Below are 20,709 nucleotides of genomic sequence, written 5' to 3'. Positions count from 1 at the left end.
TGGCCTAAAACACCTCATAAAGTCCAGCGCTCCACCTAGATGCTTGCGCGCCCAGGAGCAACGCTGGATTTGGGGGGCTTGTAGGGGTATGGTACTAAACCCGGTTTTACGACCCTAAATTTATTATGTTCGGCTTATTTTATTATATGGACTAATACAATGTTATTGGGCTGAGGGGGTTTTGTGGAGGTAACCCTAACTGGGCTAGGCCCATTAGGGTACCATGATGGTGGCCATGAGGCTCTCTATATAAGGAGGTCTCCACCTCCTTATTAAGGGGTCATGCTCAATAAGAGCCACCACCACTTTTTTGTGTCTGTAAACAAGAGATCTTTGAGATTTCTTAGCAGTCACCTCCACACCCCCGAAAAACCATTGCAGGTCTCAAGCATACGGAGAAGAAGATCAAGACGTGGTCCGTTCATCTCGAAAATCCGTGGAAACATCGTCATGGATCAGGTCAGATTCATTTCATGTTTCGACATTTACAAATCTTGATGTTTCCAAAGAACTATTTCATGTGGGTTTCGTTTATGGCCGGTGTTGCAACGTCAGCTATGCGAAACATACACAAGGAACACGAGGAAAATGAGTTTGCGGAAATGATGTACATGAATATTACTGTGGTTACATCAAACCAACCATATGGGATATCAGATGGCTAGAATACGCTCTTTGATGGATCTAAGAACCCGAAATTCAACTTGAAGAAAAATGGAGTTCATAGTGGTCATGTGCAAATAGGCATTCTAGATCCATTTTGTCTTCGTGAGAACCAGACGGGAGTATGCAAGGTAACTTGTGTGATATAAATAACTTGTGTGCATTAGTTTGATGGTTTCTTTAAATTAAATAGGATGGTTATACACAAGAAGTCACAGGACCGGATTCAATACGTGTGCGTGTTGCTACACGAGCAAAACCGAATCGCAACAACACTAGTCCCCTTGGTAGAGAATATTTTGCTAGTTTTCTCGATGTAAGCGAATACAAAACATTTGAAACTCGTTTAATGATTGTGACAATCGTCAATTCCAGGTTAACTCCGTTAACTCAACTCCGTCAATTCAAACTTTAAGATCGTTGAATCTATAACGCACACTTCATTACATTTAAACTAGGGTTTAAATGACGCTTAACACTCACTACATGGGTAGTCTTTCGGGATTTGCACCGAAACGCAAACGAGTTGACGCAAACGATTGATAAATAAACGACAAACGTAAAAACAATAATTATATGATTATTATGTGTTAGGATTATGTGCTATGTGATAATACTATGGTCATGTTAACTTATTGTCCAAGTATGATGGAATGTTCTAGAAAAACAACACTTGAAAGTAGAAGGACTAGAGTGTAACTTGTTTGCTTATAAATATATCCTAAACTAAACCCTAACCTATTATTATTATTCCTTCCAAATCCCGATCGGAGCTCTCACCTCCCCTCTCCAAGGCTGCCGTCACTTTCATACACACATACAAACCCTAATCAAGTGTTTAATCCAAGAACTAGGTGCTAGGAAGGTATAATTGATCATCCTTTACCTTCTTGTTGTTTAATTTTGATGTTTAATGGGTTAATTAAGAACCCTAGGCAGCCGATTTTGATAAGTATGTATGAGTTAACATGATGGTTGTTGAATTCATGATGATTGATAAACTAGATTGATATTGATACATGATTGATTGTTGTTCTTGATTTGAATTAAAACACAAACCCTAATCTTGTATGTATGGTGTGATTGATATGCATGGATAGTAGTTATAGTGTCTAGAGGGTTATATGGATGCATAATAGTTCATAGATTGTTATTTTGTTGAGTTTTGATGTGAACAGATTCTGGACAGAATGTATATACGATGTTTAACTGACTGTAACGAAGTGTAAACGTGAAAATTGATTGAGATTGTGGGTACTGCAGTAAACTAGGTTGAGTCTAGTTTCTATGAAGTATAAATTCGTAATTTTTGGATAAGTGGAAGTATACTTTTATGATTTTACAAAAACGTGATGCAAAGCTGAGCTGTTAGACCTGCTGTTAGGTTATGTTGTAAATGTTATATCTCATGAACCACGAGACCAATTGGGTTGGTTCCACTTCTGGAAGTTGACTCACTGAGTTAGGAACCAAACCCAAGTGGTCTTGCATTTATTGGATTTTTCGTTTAACGGGAATTTCAAATAACATTCTGTTGCGCATGAATCTGACTGATATGAGTTTACTGTAGTGTTTTGATCATTATGAGCAATCTATATGGAATAAAAATAAGATAAAACATGTTCTGGAAACCTAAGATATGTATGCTTCTGTGGTAATTTTTGGTGAATTAATTGAGACGTTATAATCGGTGAACTAGTGTAATCTTTCAAGTAGAAATTCTGTCATAACGAAACTAGCTGCTGAGTTGTATAGGAATGCATGAAATATGATAGTTTTTATATAATTGTTGTATTTTGACCAAAATACCCTTGCGGGGAATAGTTGCTAGTTGATTGCCATGAATTGACCAAATTGCCCTTATGGGGAATAATGGTTAGTTAGTCTTTGTTTGTTGACCAAAATGCCCTTACGGGAATAATTGCTAATAAGTATGTTATTAATACGTGACACGAAAGTAATTGCTCACTCATGTATCGTATCACAATTGTACTTGTTCAAGTCACACACGATTCACAAACGAAACACGAAACATGTTACGTGCATAGGTATTATGTGCCGAGTCTAGAGACTCGTTAAACATTCCGATACTTAGAAAATCTCTTTGTTATTTTAGAACGCTAGAGAGTTTTCTACGACGCGCATCACTCGGTGATCTAGATCGGATATTCTTCGCAAACGGTGAGTTCACTTACCCCGCTCTTTGAACTGTTTTCAAACGTTTTTCACTTGGGGGAGATAACATACTCCGATAAACGCATTTTTGAGATAAACACATATTTAAGATTTTGTTATAAATTATATATATCACTTGTAGAGGCTAAGCGGCACGTAACCCTTGAAGTCCCACGCATCGAACCGGTTAATATTTGGAATAGCGAGTCACTGTTGAGTAGTATTACTGGGTTTGACAAACCCCACCCGACGCTAAGCTCAACTGGAGGTTGAGTGGGTGTAATTTTGGCTAACACTTACCATGGTCTGGGTTGACCTGGTGACGGGCACTTGATAAACAGTCAGCTTCGGTCTCGAACCACTTAGTAATACTTGTTGTATAGATTAGCTACCTATCGATATATAATTTGACATAACATTATCTGGTAACACTTAAACGCTGTAACGTGGTTACACACTTAAACGCCGTAACGTGGTTACGCAAAACACTTAAACGCCGTAACGTGGTTACGCAAAACATTTAAACGCCGTAACGTGGTTACGCAAAACTTTTAAACGCCGTAACGTGGTTACGCAAAACACTTAACGAAAACGCTGAACTCAAACGCTAAACGATTTATCTTATATAACTTGTGAACTCACCAACCTCGTGTTGACCCCTTTTAGTATGTTATTCTCAGGTAGCCGAGGCGGGCGCGCGGTTTAGGAGCATGCATTAATGAAAACACTTTTATTCTGCAAACTTAATTTTAACAGTTACATTTGGTTTTAAGTCGTCCTGCGTGACGCAACTTTTGAATTAAGGTTTTACGCTTCCGCATTTACTTTCATTTAAACGTTTTTCTTTGGTTTAGTTATAACTAATGAATCCGATCCTGCCAGTTCACACCCTCTGACGGTAAAACTCCGTTAGTGGATTTTGAGGGTGTGACAGATTGGTATCAGAGCCATTGGTTATAGCGAACTAGAAACTGCATGCATACTAGACTATAACCGCGACGACCCATTAGTTATAATAATACGCACTGCATAGGTTTGTGTAGTCTTGTAATCTTATCACTTACCTCTTTCGCTCATACGCGCGCGCATACACGGCTTACCTGTAGGAATGTCGACGCCACCCTCATCATCATCCGATTCGATGACGCATGCTCACGGGAAGGAACCTCAGTTACCTACCGCCTCGCCACCCCGCGTAGTCCCGGAACTCGCAGCTCCCGCACCGAAGAGGTACCGCCTATCCGGAAGCCTTTACGAAAACAACGTTAGCTGGGATTGGTACCCTAACATGATCAGACGTATGGTCTACCGTGAACAAGTTCCCCCGTTGCCACACCCGAACCACCCTGCTTATCCCAACACCCTACCACCCATAACCGAACCTGTAGAGAGAGTTCTCGCAGCCGTTGTTTCATGTTTGGAGCGTGATGTGGGTTACATGCGCTACACGAGAGAGAACGTTTCCAGATTGTTAAAAGACGAAACCGAGAATAAGGAGGAGGTTGCCCGCATGGCGGCGGCAATGAAGGATATGCAAGGGGCTAGTGATCAACAAACGAAGGTTATGATGAAGATGCAAGCCGAAATGATAGACTTGAAAGAGCAACTCCAAGAAGCAAGGACCCGAACCGAAATAGCGTTAGAGCGTTGCGATATCCTACAAATGCAGATTGCTCAGAACGCAGCCGACCCTGAGGCAGAGCCTGAGGCCGAGCCTGGGGCAGAGCCTGAAGTAGAACCTGAAGAAGATCCCGAAGAGGAGCCTGAGGAAGATCCCGAAGAAGATCCCGAGGAAGATCCCGAAGAAGAACCGGAGGAAGAACCGGCTGAGGAGGAGGCACACTCAGAGGTGTCCTCAGATGACGACATCTAGTAATGATGATGCTTAGATGGAGGGGTTGTCTCCATCCTAACTATTATTTTTCTATGATTTTAAGGATTGATTGGAAATACTTTGTAGCGAATACAATGGTTTTAATCATGAATTTTTATTTAGACTAATATGTGGTTGTGATGTGATGTTGTTTTTTTTTATTTCTTACCTATCTTTTATTTCATGTATGGTGTGTTGTATATGAAAGAAAAATTCACGTTTTATGCTATGATTCTAGGAAATGGCCGGAAGAAACGCTGGACGAGGACGTGGTAACATCAGCATGACTGCAGCTGAACTCCAAACCCTGCTGAATGACCATGTTGCTGCCGCTTTAGCTGCACACGTTCAAAATCAAACAGGAGGTCCGAATGGAGCATGTACTTTCAAGAACTACCTTGACTGCAAGCCCAGTACGTTTAAGGGCACTGAGGGAGCTATAGGCTTCCTGCGTTGGGCTGAGAAGGCCGAGTCGGCCTTTGAGATGTGTAACTGTCCCCCTGCCAGTAGGGTCAAATTCGCTGCTGGGACACTTGAGGATTCCGCCCTCACTTGGTGGAATTCGAACGTCCAGATCCTTGGATTGGAACTGGCTAACGCGATGAACTGGGAGGAGTTCAAAAACATGATGCGAGAGGAGTACTGTCCGAGGGAAGAAATTTCGAAGTTAGAGTCAGAATTTTGGTCACTAAAGATGGTAGGTTCGGAGATTGAAGCCTACACTACTCGTTCGCACGAGTTGGCTGTGATGTGTCCGCGGATGGTGGATCCGCCGAGCAAGAGAATAGAGATGTACATTGATGGGTTAGCACCACAGATTCAGGGTATGGTGACATCTTCCAGACCAGCCACGATCCAACAAGCGATCCGTTTGGCTCACAAACTGACGGATCAGGCTGTGACCCAGGGTGCGTTACCACCGAGGGGTTCGACTGTTAAAGCCCGTGACAACCCGAGTAATGACCACGTCAGCAACAGTAACAACAACAGCAACCCGAACAGCGGGAAGAGAAAGTTCGACAACACCAGATCTTCATCCTCGAACCTCCCACCGCAACAACACTACCGTAAACCCGAGTTCACCCGGAGCTTTAACACTCAGAATCACAACAACAACAACTCCAACAACAACGGTAGCGGGCAGGTTTCGAGCGGATATGCTGGGAAGTATCCAAAGTGCAACAGGTGCAACTATCATCATGTTGGCCAGTGTGACCGTGTCAAGTGTCAAAGATGCGGAAAGATAGGTCACCAAGCGAAAGAATGTAGAGGAGACCTTGCGGCAAAGGGTGCTCCTAAGCAACCGATGACGACTAAGGGATGTTTTGAATGTGGACAGGAAGGTCATTTCCGGAAGGATTGCCCCAAGCTGAAACATAATGACAACAATGGGGGCAATGGAAGTGGCAGTAACGGTGGAGGAAATGGCAAAGGAAGAGCGTTTGTGATTGGATCGGGTCAAGCCCGCAATGATCCGCATGTGGTGTCCGGTAAGTTCCCTGTAAACGATTATTTTGCTTCTATTTTGTTTGACACTGGAGCTGATAGGAGTTTTATGTCGAAAGCCTTTAGCCAACTTTTAGACCTTACTCCAACCCCGTTAGACGCTAAGTTTCCTGTTGAATTAGCTAATGGTAAAACTGTAGTAACAACTCATATACTTGCGGGATGTAAGTTGAAACTGTCAGGTCATGTTTTTGACATCGACCTTATTCCTTTTACGCTTAGTAGTTTCGATGTCGTTGTCGGCATGGACTGGTTATCCGAGAACCGAGCGGAGATTATATGCCATGATAAAATAGTCCATATTACCACCCCTTCCGTCGAGATCATTTCGGTCCGAGGCGAGAGAAGCGGCATGACCAACAGCATCATCACCCTTATGAAAGCACAGAAGTATCTACGAAAGGGTCATCCGGCAATTTTGGCGCAGATTGTTGAGAAACCCGCGGAGGAGAAACGAATTGAAGACATACCGGTTGTGCGAGACTTTCCGGAAGTTTTCCCGGAGGATTTACCTGGACTCCCTCCTATTCGTCAAGTCGAATTTCAGATCGAGTTGACACCCGGTGCAGCACCCATAGCACGAGCCCCGTATCGGCTCGCACCGGCGGAACTTCAGGAGTTGTCCACCCAGTTGCAAGATTTGTTGGATAAAGGTTTTATCCGACCTAGCTCATCGCCATGGGGAGCCCCTGTCTTGTTTGTCCGAAAGAAAGACGGGACTTTCCGAATGTGCATCGACTACCGGGAGTTGAACAAGGTGACGGTCAAGAACCGTTATCCTTTACCCCGAATTGATGATTTGTTTGACCAGCTTCAGGGATCGAGTTACTACTCGAAGATCGATCTACGATCCGGTTATCACCAGCTGAGAGTGCGCGAAGAAGATATTTCAAAAACGGCTTTCAGAACACGGTATGGTCACTACGAGTTTTCGGTTATGCCTTTTGGCCTAACCAACGCACCAGCCGTATTTATGGATCTCATGAATCGAGTATGCAAGGCGTACCTCGACAAGTTTGTGATTGTTTTCATTGATGATATTCTCGTCTACTCCAAGAACGAGACTGACCACGAAGAGCATTTAAGGATAATTCTGGAACTACTGAAGAAGGAACAACTGTATGCTAAACTCTCGAAATGTGAATTTTGGCTTCGCGAGGTTCACTTCTTAGGACATGTGATCAACGAGAATGGCATCCATGTCGATCCCGGTAAGGTAGAGGCCATCAAAAACTGGGAAGCACCTAAGACTCCGACTGAGGTGCGACAATTCCTAGGATTGGCCGGCTACTATCGGCGTTTCATCGAGGGATTTTCAAAGATTGCTCAACCCCTCACCGCTTTGACTCACAAGGGCACTAAGTACAACTGGGGTGACGCGCAAGAAACCGCTTTTCAACTGTTGAAAACCAAGCTTTGTAGCGCCCCTATTTTAGCTCTCCCCGAGGGAACGGAGAACTTTGAGGTACACTGTGACGCATCTATACAAGGTCTCGGTTGTGTGCTGATGCAACTCGAGAAGGTTATAGCCTACGCCTCTAGACAACTACGGGTTCACGAGAAGAACTACACGACCCATGATTTGGAACTCGGAGCTGTGGTGTTTGCTCTTAAGATATGGAGGCATTACTTGTACGGTACCAAGTTTACCATTTACACCGACCACAAGAGTCTCCAACATATCTACGATCAGAAGGAGCTGAACATGCGACAGCGTCGTTGGGTCGAGCTGCTCAAAGATTATGATTGTGCCATCAAGTACCACCCGGGCAAGGCCAATGTGGTGGCCGACGCCCTCAGCAGAAAAGAAACAGATAAACCCAGACGAGTAAGAGCATTGCAACTTACGATTCATGCCAGCTTACCCGATCAGATTCGCGATGCGCAACTGGAAGCTTTGAAAGATGAAAATCTTCCATCGGAACTCATGCGGGGCATGAACAAGCAACTTGAAACCAGATCGGACGGGGTCCGATATTTTGAGAACCGGATTTGGGTTCCACGATACGGAGAGTTGAGAACTCTAGTGATGGACGAAGCTCACAAGTCCCGATATTCTATCCACCCTGGCTCAGATAAAATGTATCATGATTTAAAGGCACTTTACTGGTGGCCGAACATGAAAGCCGACATTGCCACCTACGTGAGCAAATGCTTGACTTGTGCCAGAGTCAAGATTGAATACCAGAAACCATCTGGTCTACTGCAACAACCGGAACTCCCAATGTGGAAATGGGAGCACATCTCAATGGATTTTATTACGGGTTTGCCTAAGACACCGACGGGATGCGATACCATCTGGGTGATCGTTGACCGGTTGACTAAATCGGCACATTTCCTAGCGATTAAGGAAACGGACAAAATGGAAAGACTGACTCGAGTATACATGAAATAAGTGGTGTCTAGACACGGAGTGCCTGTCTCGATCATTTCCGATCGAGATTCTCGTTTTACCTCACACTTTTGGAAGTCGCTGCAAAGCGCACTGGGCACACGTCTCGATATGAGTACAGCATACCATCCTCAGACGGATGGGCAAAGTGAACGGACTATTCAGACCCTGGAAGATATGTTGCGTGCATGCGTTTTAGATTTCGGAAAAAGTTGGGAACCCCACTTACCCTTGGTAGAGTTTTCGTATAATAACAGCTACCACGCAAGTATTAAGGCAGCGCCGTTTGAAGCGCTGTACGGACGGAAGTGTCGATCACCACTCTGCTGGGCAGAGGTGGGTGACAGCCAAATCACTGGTCCAGAACTGGTACTCGAAACCTCGGAAAAGATTGTTCAAATCCGAAATCGCATGGCAGCAGCACGGGATCGCCAAAAGAGTTACGCCGACAAGCGCCGAAAACCTCTCGAATTTAAAGTGAACGATCGGGTGTTACTCAAAGTCTCACCTTGGAAAGGTGTGGTTCGCTTTGGTAAGCGAAACAAACTCAACCCACGGTATGTTGGTCCGTACCGGATAACTGAGCGCATTGGTCCGGTGGCGTACCGACTGGACCTACCAACAGAACTCAGTGGCGTACACGATGTATTCCACGTTTCAAATTTGAAGAAATGCCTATCTGATGAAACCCAAGTAGTCCCTTTGGAGGAACTACAAGTCGATGAACAGTTACGGTTCATTGAGGAACCAGTTGAGGTTTTGGATTGGGAAACCAAAACGCTCAAACACAGCAAAATTCCAATCGTTAAAGTTCGTTGGAACTCGAGACGTGGACCGGAGTTCACGTGGGAACGCGAGGATCAAATGATGAAAAAGTATCCCCACCTTTTTGAAGGGCTAACCAAACACCGAAAACCGCGAAACCCGACAAACCGTCAAACATCACCGGAGGTATGAATTAAATTTCGGGACGAAATTTCTTTTTACTAGGGGATAATATGACAAACTGAAAATTTTTCTTCTTACTTTTTCAGGCTCTCATCACGACTTGACTCAAATTTTCGGGACGAAAATTCTTTAACAAGGGAATGATGTGACAATCGTCAATTCCAGGTTAACTCCGTTAACTCAAATCCGTCAATTCAAACTTTAAGATCGTTGAATCTATAACGCACACTTCATTACATTTAAACTAGGGTTTAAATGACGCTTAACACTCACTACATGGGTAGTCTTTCGGGATTTGCACCGAAACGCAAACGAGTTGACGCAAACGATTGATAAATAAACGACAAACGTAAAAACAATAATTATATGATTATTATGTGTTAGGATTATGAGCTATGTGATAATACTATGGTCATGTTAACTTATTGTCCAAGTATGATGGAATGTTCTAGAAAAACAACACTTGAAAGTAGAAGGACTAGAGTGTAACTTGTTTGCTTATAAATATATCCTAAACTAAACCCTAACCTATTATTATTATTCCTTCCAAATCCCGATCGGAGCTCTCACCTCCCCTCTCCAAGGCTGCCGTCACTTTCATACACACATACAAACCCTAATCAAGTGTTTAATCCAAGAACTAGGTGCTAGGAAGGTATAATTGATCATCCTTTACCTTCTTGTTGTTTAATTTTGATGTTTAATGGGTTAATTAAGAACCCTAGGCAGCCGATTTTGATAAGTATGTATGAGTTAACATGATGGTTGTTGAATTCATGATGATTGATAAACTAGATTGATATTGATACATGATTGATTGTTGTTCTTGATTTGAATTAAAACACAAACCCTAATCTTGTATGTATGGTGTGATTGATATGCATGGATAGTAGTTATAGTGTCTAGAGGGTTATATGGATGCATAATAGTTCATAGATTGTTATTTTGTTGAGTTTTGATGTGAACAGATTCTGGACAGAATGTATATACGATGTTTAACTGACTGTAACGAAGTGTAAACGTGAAAATTGATTGAGATTGTGGGTACTGCAGTAAACTAGGTTGAGTCTAGTTTCTATGAAGTATAAATTCGTAATTTTTGGATAAGTGGAAGTATACTTTTATGATTTTACAAAAACGTGATGCAAAGCTGAGCTGTTAGACCTGCTGTTAGGTTATGTTGTAAATGTTATATCTCATGAACCACGAGACCAATTGGGTTGGTTCCACTTCTGGAAGTTGACTCACTGAGTTAGGAACCAAACCCAAGTGGTCTTGCATTTATTGGATTTTTCGTTTAACGGGAATTTCAAATAACATTCTGTTGCGCATGAATCTGACTGATATGAGTTTACTGTAGTGTTTTGATCATTATGAGCAATCTATATGGAATAAAAATAAGATAAAACATGTTCTGGAAACCTAAGATATGTATGCTTCTGTGGTAATTTTTGGTGAATTAATTGAGACGTTATAATCGGTGAACTAGTGTAATCTTTCAAGTAGAAATTCTGTCATAACGAAACTAGCTGCTGAGTTGTATAGGAATGCATGAAATATGATAGTTTTTATATAATTGTTGTATTTTGACCAAAATACCCTTGCGGGGAATAGTTGCTAGTTGATTGCCATGAATTGACCAAATTGCCCTTATGGGGAATAATGGTTAGTTAGTCTTTGTTTGTTGACCAAAATGCCCTTACGGGAATAATTGCTAATAAGTATGTTATTAATACGTGACACGAAAGTAATTGCTCACTCATGTATCGTATCACAATTGTACTTGTTCAAGTCACACACGATTCACAAACGAAACACGAAACATGTTACGTGCATAGGTATTATGTGCCGAGTCTAGAGACTCGTTAAACATTCCGATACTTAGAAAATCTCTTTGTTATTTTAGAACGCTAGAGAGTTTTCTACGACGCGCATCACTCGGTGATCTAGATCGGATATTCTTCGCAAACGGTGAGTTCACTTACCCCGCTCTTTGAACTGTTTTCAAACGTTTTTCACTTGGGGGAGATAACATACTCCGATAAACGCATTTTTGAGATAAACACATATTTAAGATTTTGTTATAAATTATATATATCACTTGTAGAGGCTAAGCGGCACGTAACCCTTGAAGTCCCACGCATCGAACCGGTTAATATTTGGAATAGCGAGTCACTGTTGAGTAGTACTACTGGGTTTGACAAACCCCACCCGACGCTAAGCTCAACTGGAGGTTGAGTGGGTGTAATTTTGGCTAACACTTACCATGGTCTGGGTTGACCTGGTGACAGGCACTTGATAAACAGTCAGCTTCGGTCTCGAACCACTTAGTAATACTTGTTGTATAGATTAGCTACCTATCGATATATAATTTGACATAACATTATCTGGTAACACTTAAACGCTGTAACGTGGTTACACACTTAAACGCCGTAACGTGGTTACGCAAAACACTTAAACGCCGTAACGTGGTTACGCAAAACATTTAAACGCCGTAACGTGGTTACGCAAAACTTTTAAACGCCGTAACGTGGTTACGCAAAACACTTAACGAAAACGCTGAACTCAAACGCTAAACGATTTATCTTATATAACTTGTGAACTCACCAACCTCGTGTTGACCCCTTTTAGTATGTTATTCTCAGGTAGCCGAGGCGGGCGCGCGGTTTAGGAGCATGCATTAATGAAAACACTTTTATTCTGCAAACTTAATTTTAACAGTTACATTTGGTTTTAAGTCGTCCTGCGTGACGCAACTTTTGAATTAAGGTTTTACGCTTCCGCATTTACTTTCATTTAAACGTTTTTCTTTGGTTTAGTTATAACTAATGAATCCGATCCTGCCAGTTCACACCCTCTGACGGTAAAACTCCGTTAGTGGATTTTGAGGGTGTGACAATGATCCACATAAAGAAGATATCATAATAGAAGTTTTGGATGATTTTAGGTACTAAACCGACCTCAACATAAAGGCCGATTCAATTTCACATCCGAATTCCATTATTACAAACAAGTGTTCTACAAACCAGATTTCACAGGGAAAAAACTTGGGACGATCGTGGTGTTTGATATGGATATGAGCGTGGGAGATTTCTTGGCTATCTTTTATCTACTCAAAGTACCCGTCGAAGAAATATATCTCAAGGTAATGTGATCATGATCGATGCACAATTTAAAACTCGTCCAAAGTATATTTTAAATAATATACATGTAAACTAATGTTTGTATAAATTTAGGCAATACTGGTAACCGGAAGTGGTTGGGCGAACGCAGCAACAATAGATGTGGTGTATGATTTATTACATATGATGGGTCGTGATGACATCGTCGTTGGTTTAGGTGATTCATTTGGTTTGAACTAGTCTTATCCGAATGACCCAAACCTTGGCGACTGTAAATATTCAAAGGCTATACCGCATGGAAATGGGGGGCGTTTGGACTCTGATACCCTATACGGCTTTGCTCGTGATCTACCAAGGAGCCCAAGAAGGTATTCGACTATTCGCTTATCATGTAACAAGTAGATGTGATAAACGATAATAACCGTCGAACTTATATTAGTTTATTTTCAGGTATGCAGCAGTGAATTCATCTCAACCGTTAGCATTAGATGTTTGGAGATCACTAGTGAAATCCATCAATGACGGATCAAGAATTCCGTTCTTGGCTAATGGACCGTTAACCAATTTAGGGAACATCCTACTTTCCGACAATAATTCAAGCTCGATCATTAAGGTAACTGATCGGGTTTATCTTCATATCATTTATGCATTTATGTGATTTTAAATCTCTAATGTGTAATTACAGGAAGTGTTTATACTAGGAGGACATACGAACTACGAAAACAACCAAGACAAAGGGAATGTGTTCAATGTTCGTTCAAACAAGTACGCAGAACTAAACATGTTTCTCGACCCTTTGTCAGCTAAGACGATATTTGATTAGTCACTTGATATCACAATCATTCCTCTTCATATGCAACGCAAATTTTACGCGTTTCCAGAGATCATAAAAAGGTTGCAAGCAAAGAGCGGGACACCTGAAGCTAGTTTCACTCGACGTTTGTTGATGAGGCTTTATCGCTTGCAACAAACGCATCAATCGTATCAACATGTGGTATGACATTTGATCTTACCTTACATTTGAATAGAAAATGTCTATTCAAATCACACCGGTTCCATTATGACCGGCCCAAACCAATCAGGCCGCCTAGTTATTCTACCCCAATGGCCGAGCGCCACATGTCAAGAATGTTTCTTGTCGGCCGCATTTTTTTCTAACTACCAGACAAAAAACTTCCCGGCGCCGCCTAGTTATTTCAAAACCGAGCGTCGGGTGGATTTTTTTAGGCGCCCGGTCGTTTTTTCCTAGGCGGCTACTAGATCATATAAATCCAGGAGGCGACTAGATTAATCTAGGTGCCGTCTGGTTTTCAAATTCAAATCCTTTATAATTTTTTTTCCATAAATTGTTTATAATATCATATCTGACTTATTTTTTTCATAAAATCTGATGTTTTAATAAAAATCCTTATCATTAAAAGATCTTATAGCATAGGTTATGAAAATTGTTTATTTATTTTTTTATACACGTAAATTTTCATATGGCATCAGGTTTCATATAAGATGAATAAACAAATTAAGAATTTGAATTTGAAAAACTAGACGGCGCCTAGAAAAAACCACCTGATGAATAGAAAAAACCACCCGACGCATAAATAATCCGTCTGGTGTCGAGAACATTTTTGTCATCAAAAAAGGAGGTGGCCGACATGAAACCTTCTTGGCATGTGGTGCTTGGTCAATGGGGGCAAAATAACTAGGCAGCTCGGTTGGTTTTGAGCTTGACATAATAAAACCGGTGGGATTTGAACAGACATTTTAGTCATTTTCCACTTAATGTATTGCCTCTAAAAGTTATGTTACAAACTTCCTCACTTAAATTTATGACATAAATTTTAGGATATGTTCTTGGGAGAGATTTTAGCTGCCGTTATAGCTACAGGCGATCCGAAAGTCCTGAATTCGACTATGCCGAAGGACGGGTATCCAAGGATGGAACACTGAACTTGGACTTACAAAAAAATAAAGAATTTAAAGTGTTGCAGGGCTTCAATGAGGTATCATGTTATGATACTTTTGCAAATCATCTTGTTCGACAACAACAATCGGCTGTAATAGGAAGCTTTAGAGAGCAGAAAAGGCTTTGGTCTTCACCATAGAACATAATTAAGGCATAATCTGTTTTTTTTTATAATGCATGAATGCCTTTCATAAATCAAAGCTTTAGAAGTATGACATTTTGTTTAAGTTTTGTATTATGAACGGATGAACCCGTCATCAGAAACTTGTGGGATCCGTCAATACCTTGAGATCAAGTAAAGCGCTTCTGCGAGTATGAATTCTCTATTTTTAATAATAATAATAATAAACACCAATACCACCTCTTATGTTCATGGCTCCCGTCTAGGGATATAGAGTCGAAGTTGTGACAAAGACTAACGAATAGCATATCTTCTAATTGTCAATTATGTTTGGATTCAGACACATGTGCATTTTTAGTTTGAGTTTTCGGACTCTTCAAGACAAACAAATCGGCTGTCTTTTAGAATAAAATCAGTTTAAATATAAGTTTAAAGCAATCACATTCGATAACAATCATATGTAATCACGTAAGTTAATAGTTTAAACATATCCACGTTTGTAAACGGGTTCCGACTACTCTATGAAAAATAACTGATTTGTCCCGTAGGAGTAAATCATTTTAACAGAGGTAAGACGTATTCACGTTGTAAAAAAATTAGACGTATTCACCTGTCATTTCGGTTTGATAGATCCTGATGTATTAATTTTCTATCTCGGATGCTTAACCTAAAATAAATTGGACACGAGTAGATGGTTATATATTCTTATGCTTGACTAGAACCGTCATGTTTTCCTAGACACGAAAGTCTATTACTTGAAAACAAAGTAACGCTCAAAAGAGGCTCATTTATACAAGAGGGTAAATGAATTCAAGTTTGAATGAATTAAAATGACCTCGTAAGTCCTCTTTTAATAGTTCTAAAATTATTCATCATGATTAACAAATCATGAGGTGTCAAATAGATTTTTGATTCGATTTAGAAAATAGGAAACTATAACCATAAAAGGTGACACTAAAATTTGACATGTGTCATTCTTTTTTCACCAACTACTTTAAGGTTTTTGATATGTCTTATGACTAGTTATAGACTCATATTATTCAATGAGGTGTTGATATATTATGAAAAGTAATACTAGACAATGACATGTGTCATTTCACCTTCACCACTAGTTTAAAGTCTTACATGTGTACATCATATCTTTTTAGGAGAATAAATATTTTCTTACAAGTCTATGCGTAGTGGAGGGGCTACAAAGCGAATTGCGACACGTGGCGCCAAGTTAGTAAGGAGTGGAAATTTGTTTTTGTGGTGTAATGGTGTAGAGGCTACAAACTGGGGCCACAATATCTTTTTTTATTATTTTCTTTTTATAATTAAACCAAATAAAAACCAATTTATTTAAATAATTAAATAAAAATGCATTAAAATTAGAAAGAAATACAAAAAAATACATAACTAAAAAAAATACATAACTAAGAAAATATACATAACTAAAAAAAGTACTAATATCCATAATATTCGCGCATTTTTTCGATTCGTCGTCGTTGCAACAATGCGGCCTCTTCGTATGACCCGACCGCTTTTAGGGATTCGTATTCTTTACTCATTTCCCATAACTCTATCATAGCGGCAATCTTTTCGTGTTGTTTGTTGGTTTCTCTCATGGTATCGTTGAGTTCCTTGACACACGTTTCGTGTTTTTTTATCATTTCTGTCATGATAGAGGTGAGTTCCACGGATTTCGGTTGGTTCGGGTTGTTTGTAGGATTCATTTTGCTAGATTTTTTGAAGAATTTGGGTATGAATTGTGTATGAAATGGATATGAAATAGAGAAGAATGTGTATGTTATATATATATATATATATATATATATATATATATATTGTTTTAATTATTAATTTTTTATTTTTTTTACATTTGACCGTTTGCAACGGTCATTATAATATAATAATATTATTATTCAAACCCAGGCGACAAAAGAACCCCGCCCCAGCCCCTTTTCGCCCAAAAATCGCCGGGGGGGGGGTGTTCTCGCCATTTATCGCCCAAATTGTAGCCCCATTGCATATGGTCTAACTATCCTTTCATAATATATATTTTTTTATAAAAGATTTAAAGGGCAATATAATAAAAAATAACCGTATACCTCAATACTTCGAATGCTTATTTTCCTTTTAAACGATTATTTAACCTAAATGTTTAATTTTCATATCTCGGAATGACCATATCAAATATTTACATCACGACCCTTTAATTCTTAAAAGCTGACATTTCGGCACGAAATTTTTGGCGGGTGTTACAAAAGTCGAAACCATAATTAAAACGATGAAACAAATTTTTCAGCCAAAAAATCCAAAAGGTAATGAAAGATTCAATTTTAGGCAGGAAATGGAGTCATGGAGAGCTATATTAAACCCGCAACAACATAATATTTTCTAAATTTGATTGTAAAAATGGATTTTGACAAACAAAGTTTGACCCGAAATCAACAATTAGATAATTGCATAATATCTTAGGAAGCTGATTGATACCAATAATGATGATATGTGTGATGACAATTGATAATGTTTAAGCGGTGTGTCCCACAATAAAAATTAAGGATTCGAATCTTGTTATGTGCAAGTTGTAATGCTATAGGATTGATCAACAAATACTATACAATTTGGTTTTTGCTAAAAATTTATATCAGATATATATTTCAAAAAAGAAACATTAAGCAAAATTATCTATTTAATTTTTCAAAATAATTAAATATGATAAGTTATTAAAGAAAAACGGTTAACATCACCACATGTGGTTTAGTGATAGAAAAACTTGGTTCTTCAGTGTTAAACACTTAAACAAGGTCTTACGAGATTGTTAATTTGAATCCCGAGTCTACCCAGGTTTTCATTACACCGTATGCATTAAAAAATTCTGTTTTTATAACGGCACAACGAATGTCAAGTGGGTAAATGGATAGAAAAGAATTCTGCTTTCTGTAAAAATTGAAGAAAAACTGTTTATTAAATAATATTTTATTTATAAAAATAATAAAAAAATCAAAGGGTTGAGTTGATTCAATTCCTCCACCAATACACCACCACACTCCTCCGACAACCGTCGCAGTGCCACCGTCACATGTCAATGATATTCGTTGGCCGGCGTATTTCCAGTTTCATATCCAACACATCCTCCGTTCTCCGGTAAACCCAAGTCTTATTCACGCATTTATGTTTCTAGGGTTTTATTTATACTACTTCTACTATATCTATAATTACAATCAATTGTTTACATGAATACTTATTATATGTACTAATTCACACTCCTTAGCTGATATTAGCCATTAATCGGATTAGAATTTTTATATCTTATTTTGAAAATTTTCATATATATAATAAATGTTCACACAAATACTTCACACATACAAATCAATGAGAAAAACAGGTTTGAATCAAATACAAATTAAATTAGCGTGCTAATTGTAAGAATAATAAGGTAGTGTAATTATAGTGTAGTGTAATTTCAACATATAGTGTAATTAACTAAATACACTACAATGTGATTCCACAATTACACTACTTGTATACATTGGCGAAGCTTAGTGAGGGCCCGGGCCTCCCCCCTGCTTTTTTACGCAGTAGTGTAAATTTACTCATTTTCGTCCGAAAATTTGTATATGTAGTGTAAATTTACCTGTTTTCGACCGAAAATTTGAGCCCGGCCCCCCTTGTTTATGAATTTTTTAATACATTCTGTGCCCCCCCCCCCCCCCTTACAAACTCACCCAAGCTTCTCCACTGCTTGTATACATATTTACACTATTTGATTTGCATGTTTAGTACAGTTTTTTAGTTTGTACGTTAACTTTCCGCTGAGAAAACCAGGGTCCGGTTGCCTTTTAAAAAGTTTAGAAAAAAAAAGGTCTGATTTTCTTGCCGATTTGACCGACTAATGTCACCGGTTAACAAAATTTAATCAGTTACCCACCGATTAGCAACTAGTTACCGACTAATTCTGATTTTTACAACACTGGATATTAGTCAACAGTTAGCCGATTTGCACGCGCGCAAACAGATACTGATTCTAATCATGTAATGTTTAAATGCAGGTGTATGATAAGTCAGAATCATGGTTCAAATTCCAATCTGATTACTCGTTATGTTAGCCAAAAACCTGTATTTTTGCAACATAATGTTTATTCATTAAGGTCATATGCTCGATTAGCTACCAATTCTGCTGTTGAGATGACAATGGATAAAGATAATGTCACATTTTGTATAAGCAAACAGAATCGGATAAACGGTTTACCAGAAAGAGATAAGAAACAAAGACGGGTTAAAATGTCTAAAAGGGCCAAACTAAACGAACTAAGGTTTTATCGCCTGAAAGCAAAGAAAAAGATGAGATCGCCAAATCCAGAAGTTAGGATATTATACAGACTTGGAAAGGTTATACTCGTTTATGGCTTGTGTTTTAACTTTTAATATTAATTACTGATAAATTAGTTTTAAAACTTTATTTGTTTGCTTCATCAGGCTAAAAGAAAGGAAGAATGGTTAATAGAAAAACTAAGAAAATTTGAGTTACGAAAACCCGCACCTGAAGTATACGACCCTGAAAGCTTAACAGAGGAGGAAAAGTTTTATCTTAAACGCACCGGTGAAAAAAAGAAACATTATGTGCCTGTTGGGAGGCGTGGTGTGTTTGGTGGAGTTGTTCTTAATATGCATCTTCATTGGAAGAACCATGAGACAGTAAAGGTTGTTTGCAAACCTTGTAAGCCTGGTCAAATTCAAGAATATGCTGACGAGTTAACTCGATTGAGTAAAGGCATCGTGATTGACATCAAACCCAATAATGTCATAATTTTTTATCGTGGAAAGAATTATGTGCAGCCCGAGATTATGTCACCTCCAGACACCCTTTCAAAAGCCAAGGTATGGTTTTCCTTACCACATCATTGTTTTGACCTGAAAAACCATTAAAGTTTCGAACTTTTTTGTCCGAGGTAGTTGGTAGTTATAAATGATAACCGGGTTTCTGGTTACTTAAGAAAAAGGTGACATGGTAGTTATCGACATGGCATCGTTTGACTAGTTGCTTGATAAAATTATCTTAAATCGAAATTTTGAAATCGGTTGCTTTAGATTTTTTATTTTTTATATTTTTGAAACTTTGATGGTATAAAGTTCTTGATCATGTTCGCTGCTCTAAAATAAACAGATTAAATGTTCTAAAATTTTCTGGATGTTGAATGTTGCAGGCGTTAGAAAAATACAAATATGAACAGTCGCTTGAGCATACGAGTGAGTTTGTTGAGAAACTGGAGAACGAGCTGCAAGAGTATTATAAGCATAAGGCGCGGTTCAATAAGGAAAGCTCACCGAAGGATTAAGTGGATGGTAAATGTTTTATGCATTTGGAATGAAAAATGGAAATGGTTACTTATGTATGAATGATATAACTGCAGCAGTCTGTTAACTGTTGGGTCAACAATTTGACCACCGCCTCCGTTACAGCCACCATCCCACACATGATCTTCATCTCCATCCGCAACGACTAGGGTCTCGATGTTTTGCACATTTAAGACGCGTATGAGTTTGCACATTTGCAACCTCCAGAAAGCACAGCATGAATTTGGTTTGCGTGTCATGGTTATTGCAGTTTTTGAAGATGAGGGGAGGATGGTTGATCACCTTGTAACAATTAGTCTATAATAAAGAATAATTTTAACTTTTGTATGATATTACATGACATGTTATGAGATGGTGCTCATGATACAAATACTTGGCTCGTAGTATCGTAGGAAAATATGCATATATATTGAGTGTTATGATCGATGGGTCATGCTAATGCATGTTATATTGCAAGCTTCCTCGGGGAGTCTTAAGAATGTATACTAGGTTTTCTATGTTGATTTTAGACACGACTTAATAGGTTAAAACAAGCATTGATTTGAAAGATAAGCAGGATGATGTGGCACGGTTGGGATGACATGGCACATGCATTTACACCCTTGCATT

General features: G+C 39.3%; 2 protein-coding genes across 2 annotated transcripts; both read left to right on the top strand.

Moving 5' to 3' along the window:
* Nucleotides 1–12,627: 12,627 nt before the first annotated feature.
* On the top strand, nt 12,628–13,502 carry LOC143538619 (nucleoside hydrolase 4-like). Its single transcript, XM_077032135.1, has 5 exons — nt 12,628–12,702; nt 12,794–12,844; nt 12,920–13,047; nt 13,130–13,292; nt 13,365–13,502. Exons 1-5 carry the CDS (start codon nt 12,628–12,630, stop codon nt 13,500–13,502), a joined length of 555 nt encoding a protein of 184 aa, XP_076888250.1.
* Nucleotides 13,503–17,743: 4,241 nt separating this feature from the next.
* LOC143538642 (putative CRM domain-containing protein At3g25440, chloroplastic) lies at nt 17,744–20,266 on the top strand. Its single transcript, XM_077032155.1, has 4 exons — nt 17,744–17,889; nt 18,795–19,134; nt 19,222–19,623; nt 19,950–20,266. The coding sequence occupies exons 1-4, from the start codon at nt 17,825–17,827 to the stop codon at nt 20,079–20,081; spliced, it is 939 nt and encodes a 312-aa protein (XP_076888270.1). The 5' UTR covers nt 17,744–17,824; the 3' UTR covers nt 20,082–20,266.
* The last annotated feature ends 443 nt before the right edge of the window (nt 20,267–20,709 follow it).

The sequence above is a fragment of the Bidens hawaiensis genome, unplaced genomic scaffold (genome assembly GCF_021521415.1).
Source record: "Bidens hawaiensis isolate Kalapana, Puna unplaced genomic scaffold, B.hawaiensis_p1.1 tig00011661_1, whole genome shotgun sequence".
Taxonomy (NCBI): Eukaryota; Viridiplantae; Streptophyta; class Magnoliopsida; order Asterales; family Asteraceae; genus Bidens; species Bidens hawaiensis.
This window is presented reverse-complemented; position numbering and strand designations above follow the sequence as displayed.

Bases quoted from the DNA above. Each gene is read 5' to 3' on its own strand.
- LOC143538619 (XM_077032135.1), top strand. From the start codon at position 12,628: ATGGATATGAGCGTGGGAGATTTCTTGGCTATCTTTTATCTACTCAAA. The intron at 12,703-12,793 runs GTAATGTGATCA...GTATAAATTTAG, and splicing joins TCGAAGAAATATATCTCAAG to GCAATACTGGTAACCGGAAG. The intron at 13,048-13,129 runs GTATTCGACTAT...GTTTATTTTCAG, and splicing joins CTACCAAGGAGCCCAAGAAG to GTATGCAGCAGTGAATTCAT.
- LOC143538642 (XM_077032155.1), top strand. From the start codon at position 17,825: ATGTCAATGATATTCGTTGGCCGGCGTATTTCCAGTTTCATATCCAAC. The intron at 17,890-18,794 runs GTAAACCCAAGT...GTTTAAATGCAG, and splicing joins AACACATCCTCCGTTCTCCG to GTGTATGATAAGTCAGAATC. The intron at 19,135-19,221 runs GTTATACTCGTT...TTGCTTCATCAG, and splicing joins TATTATACAGACTTGGAAAG to GCTAAAAGAAAGGAAGAATG.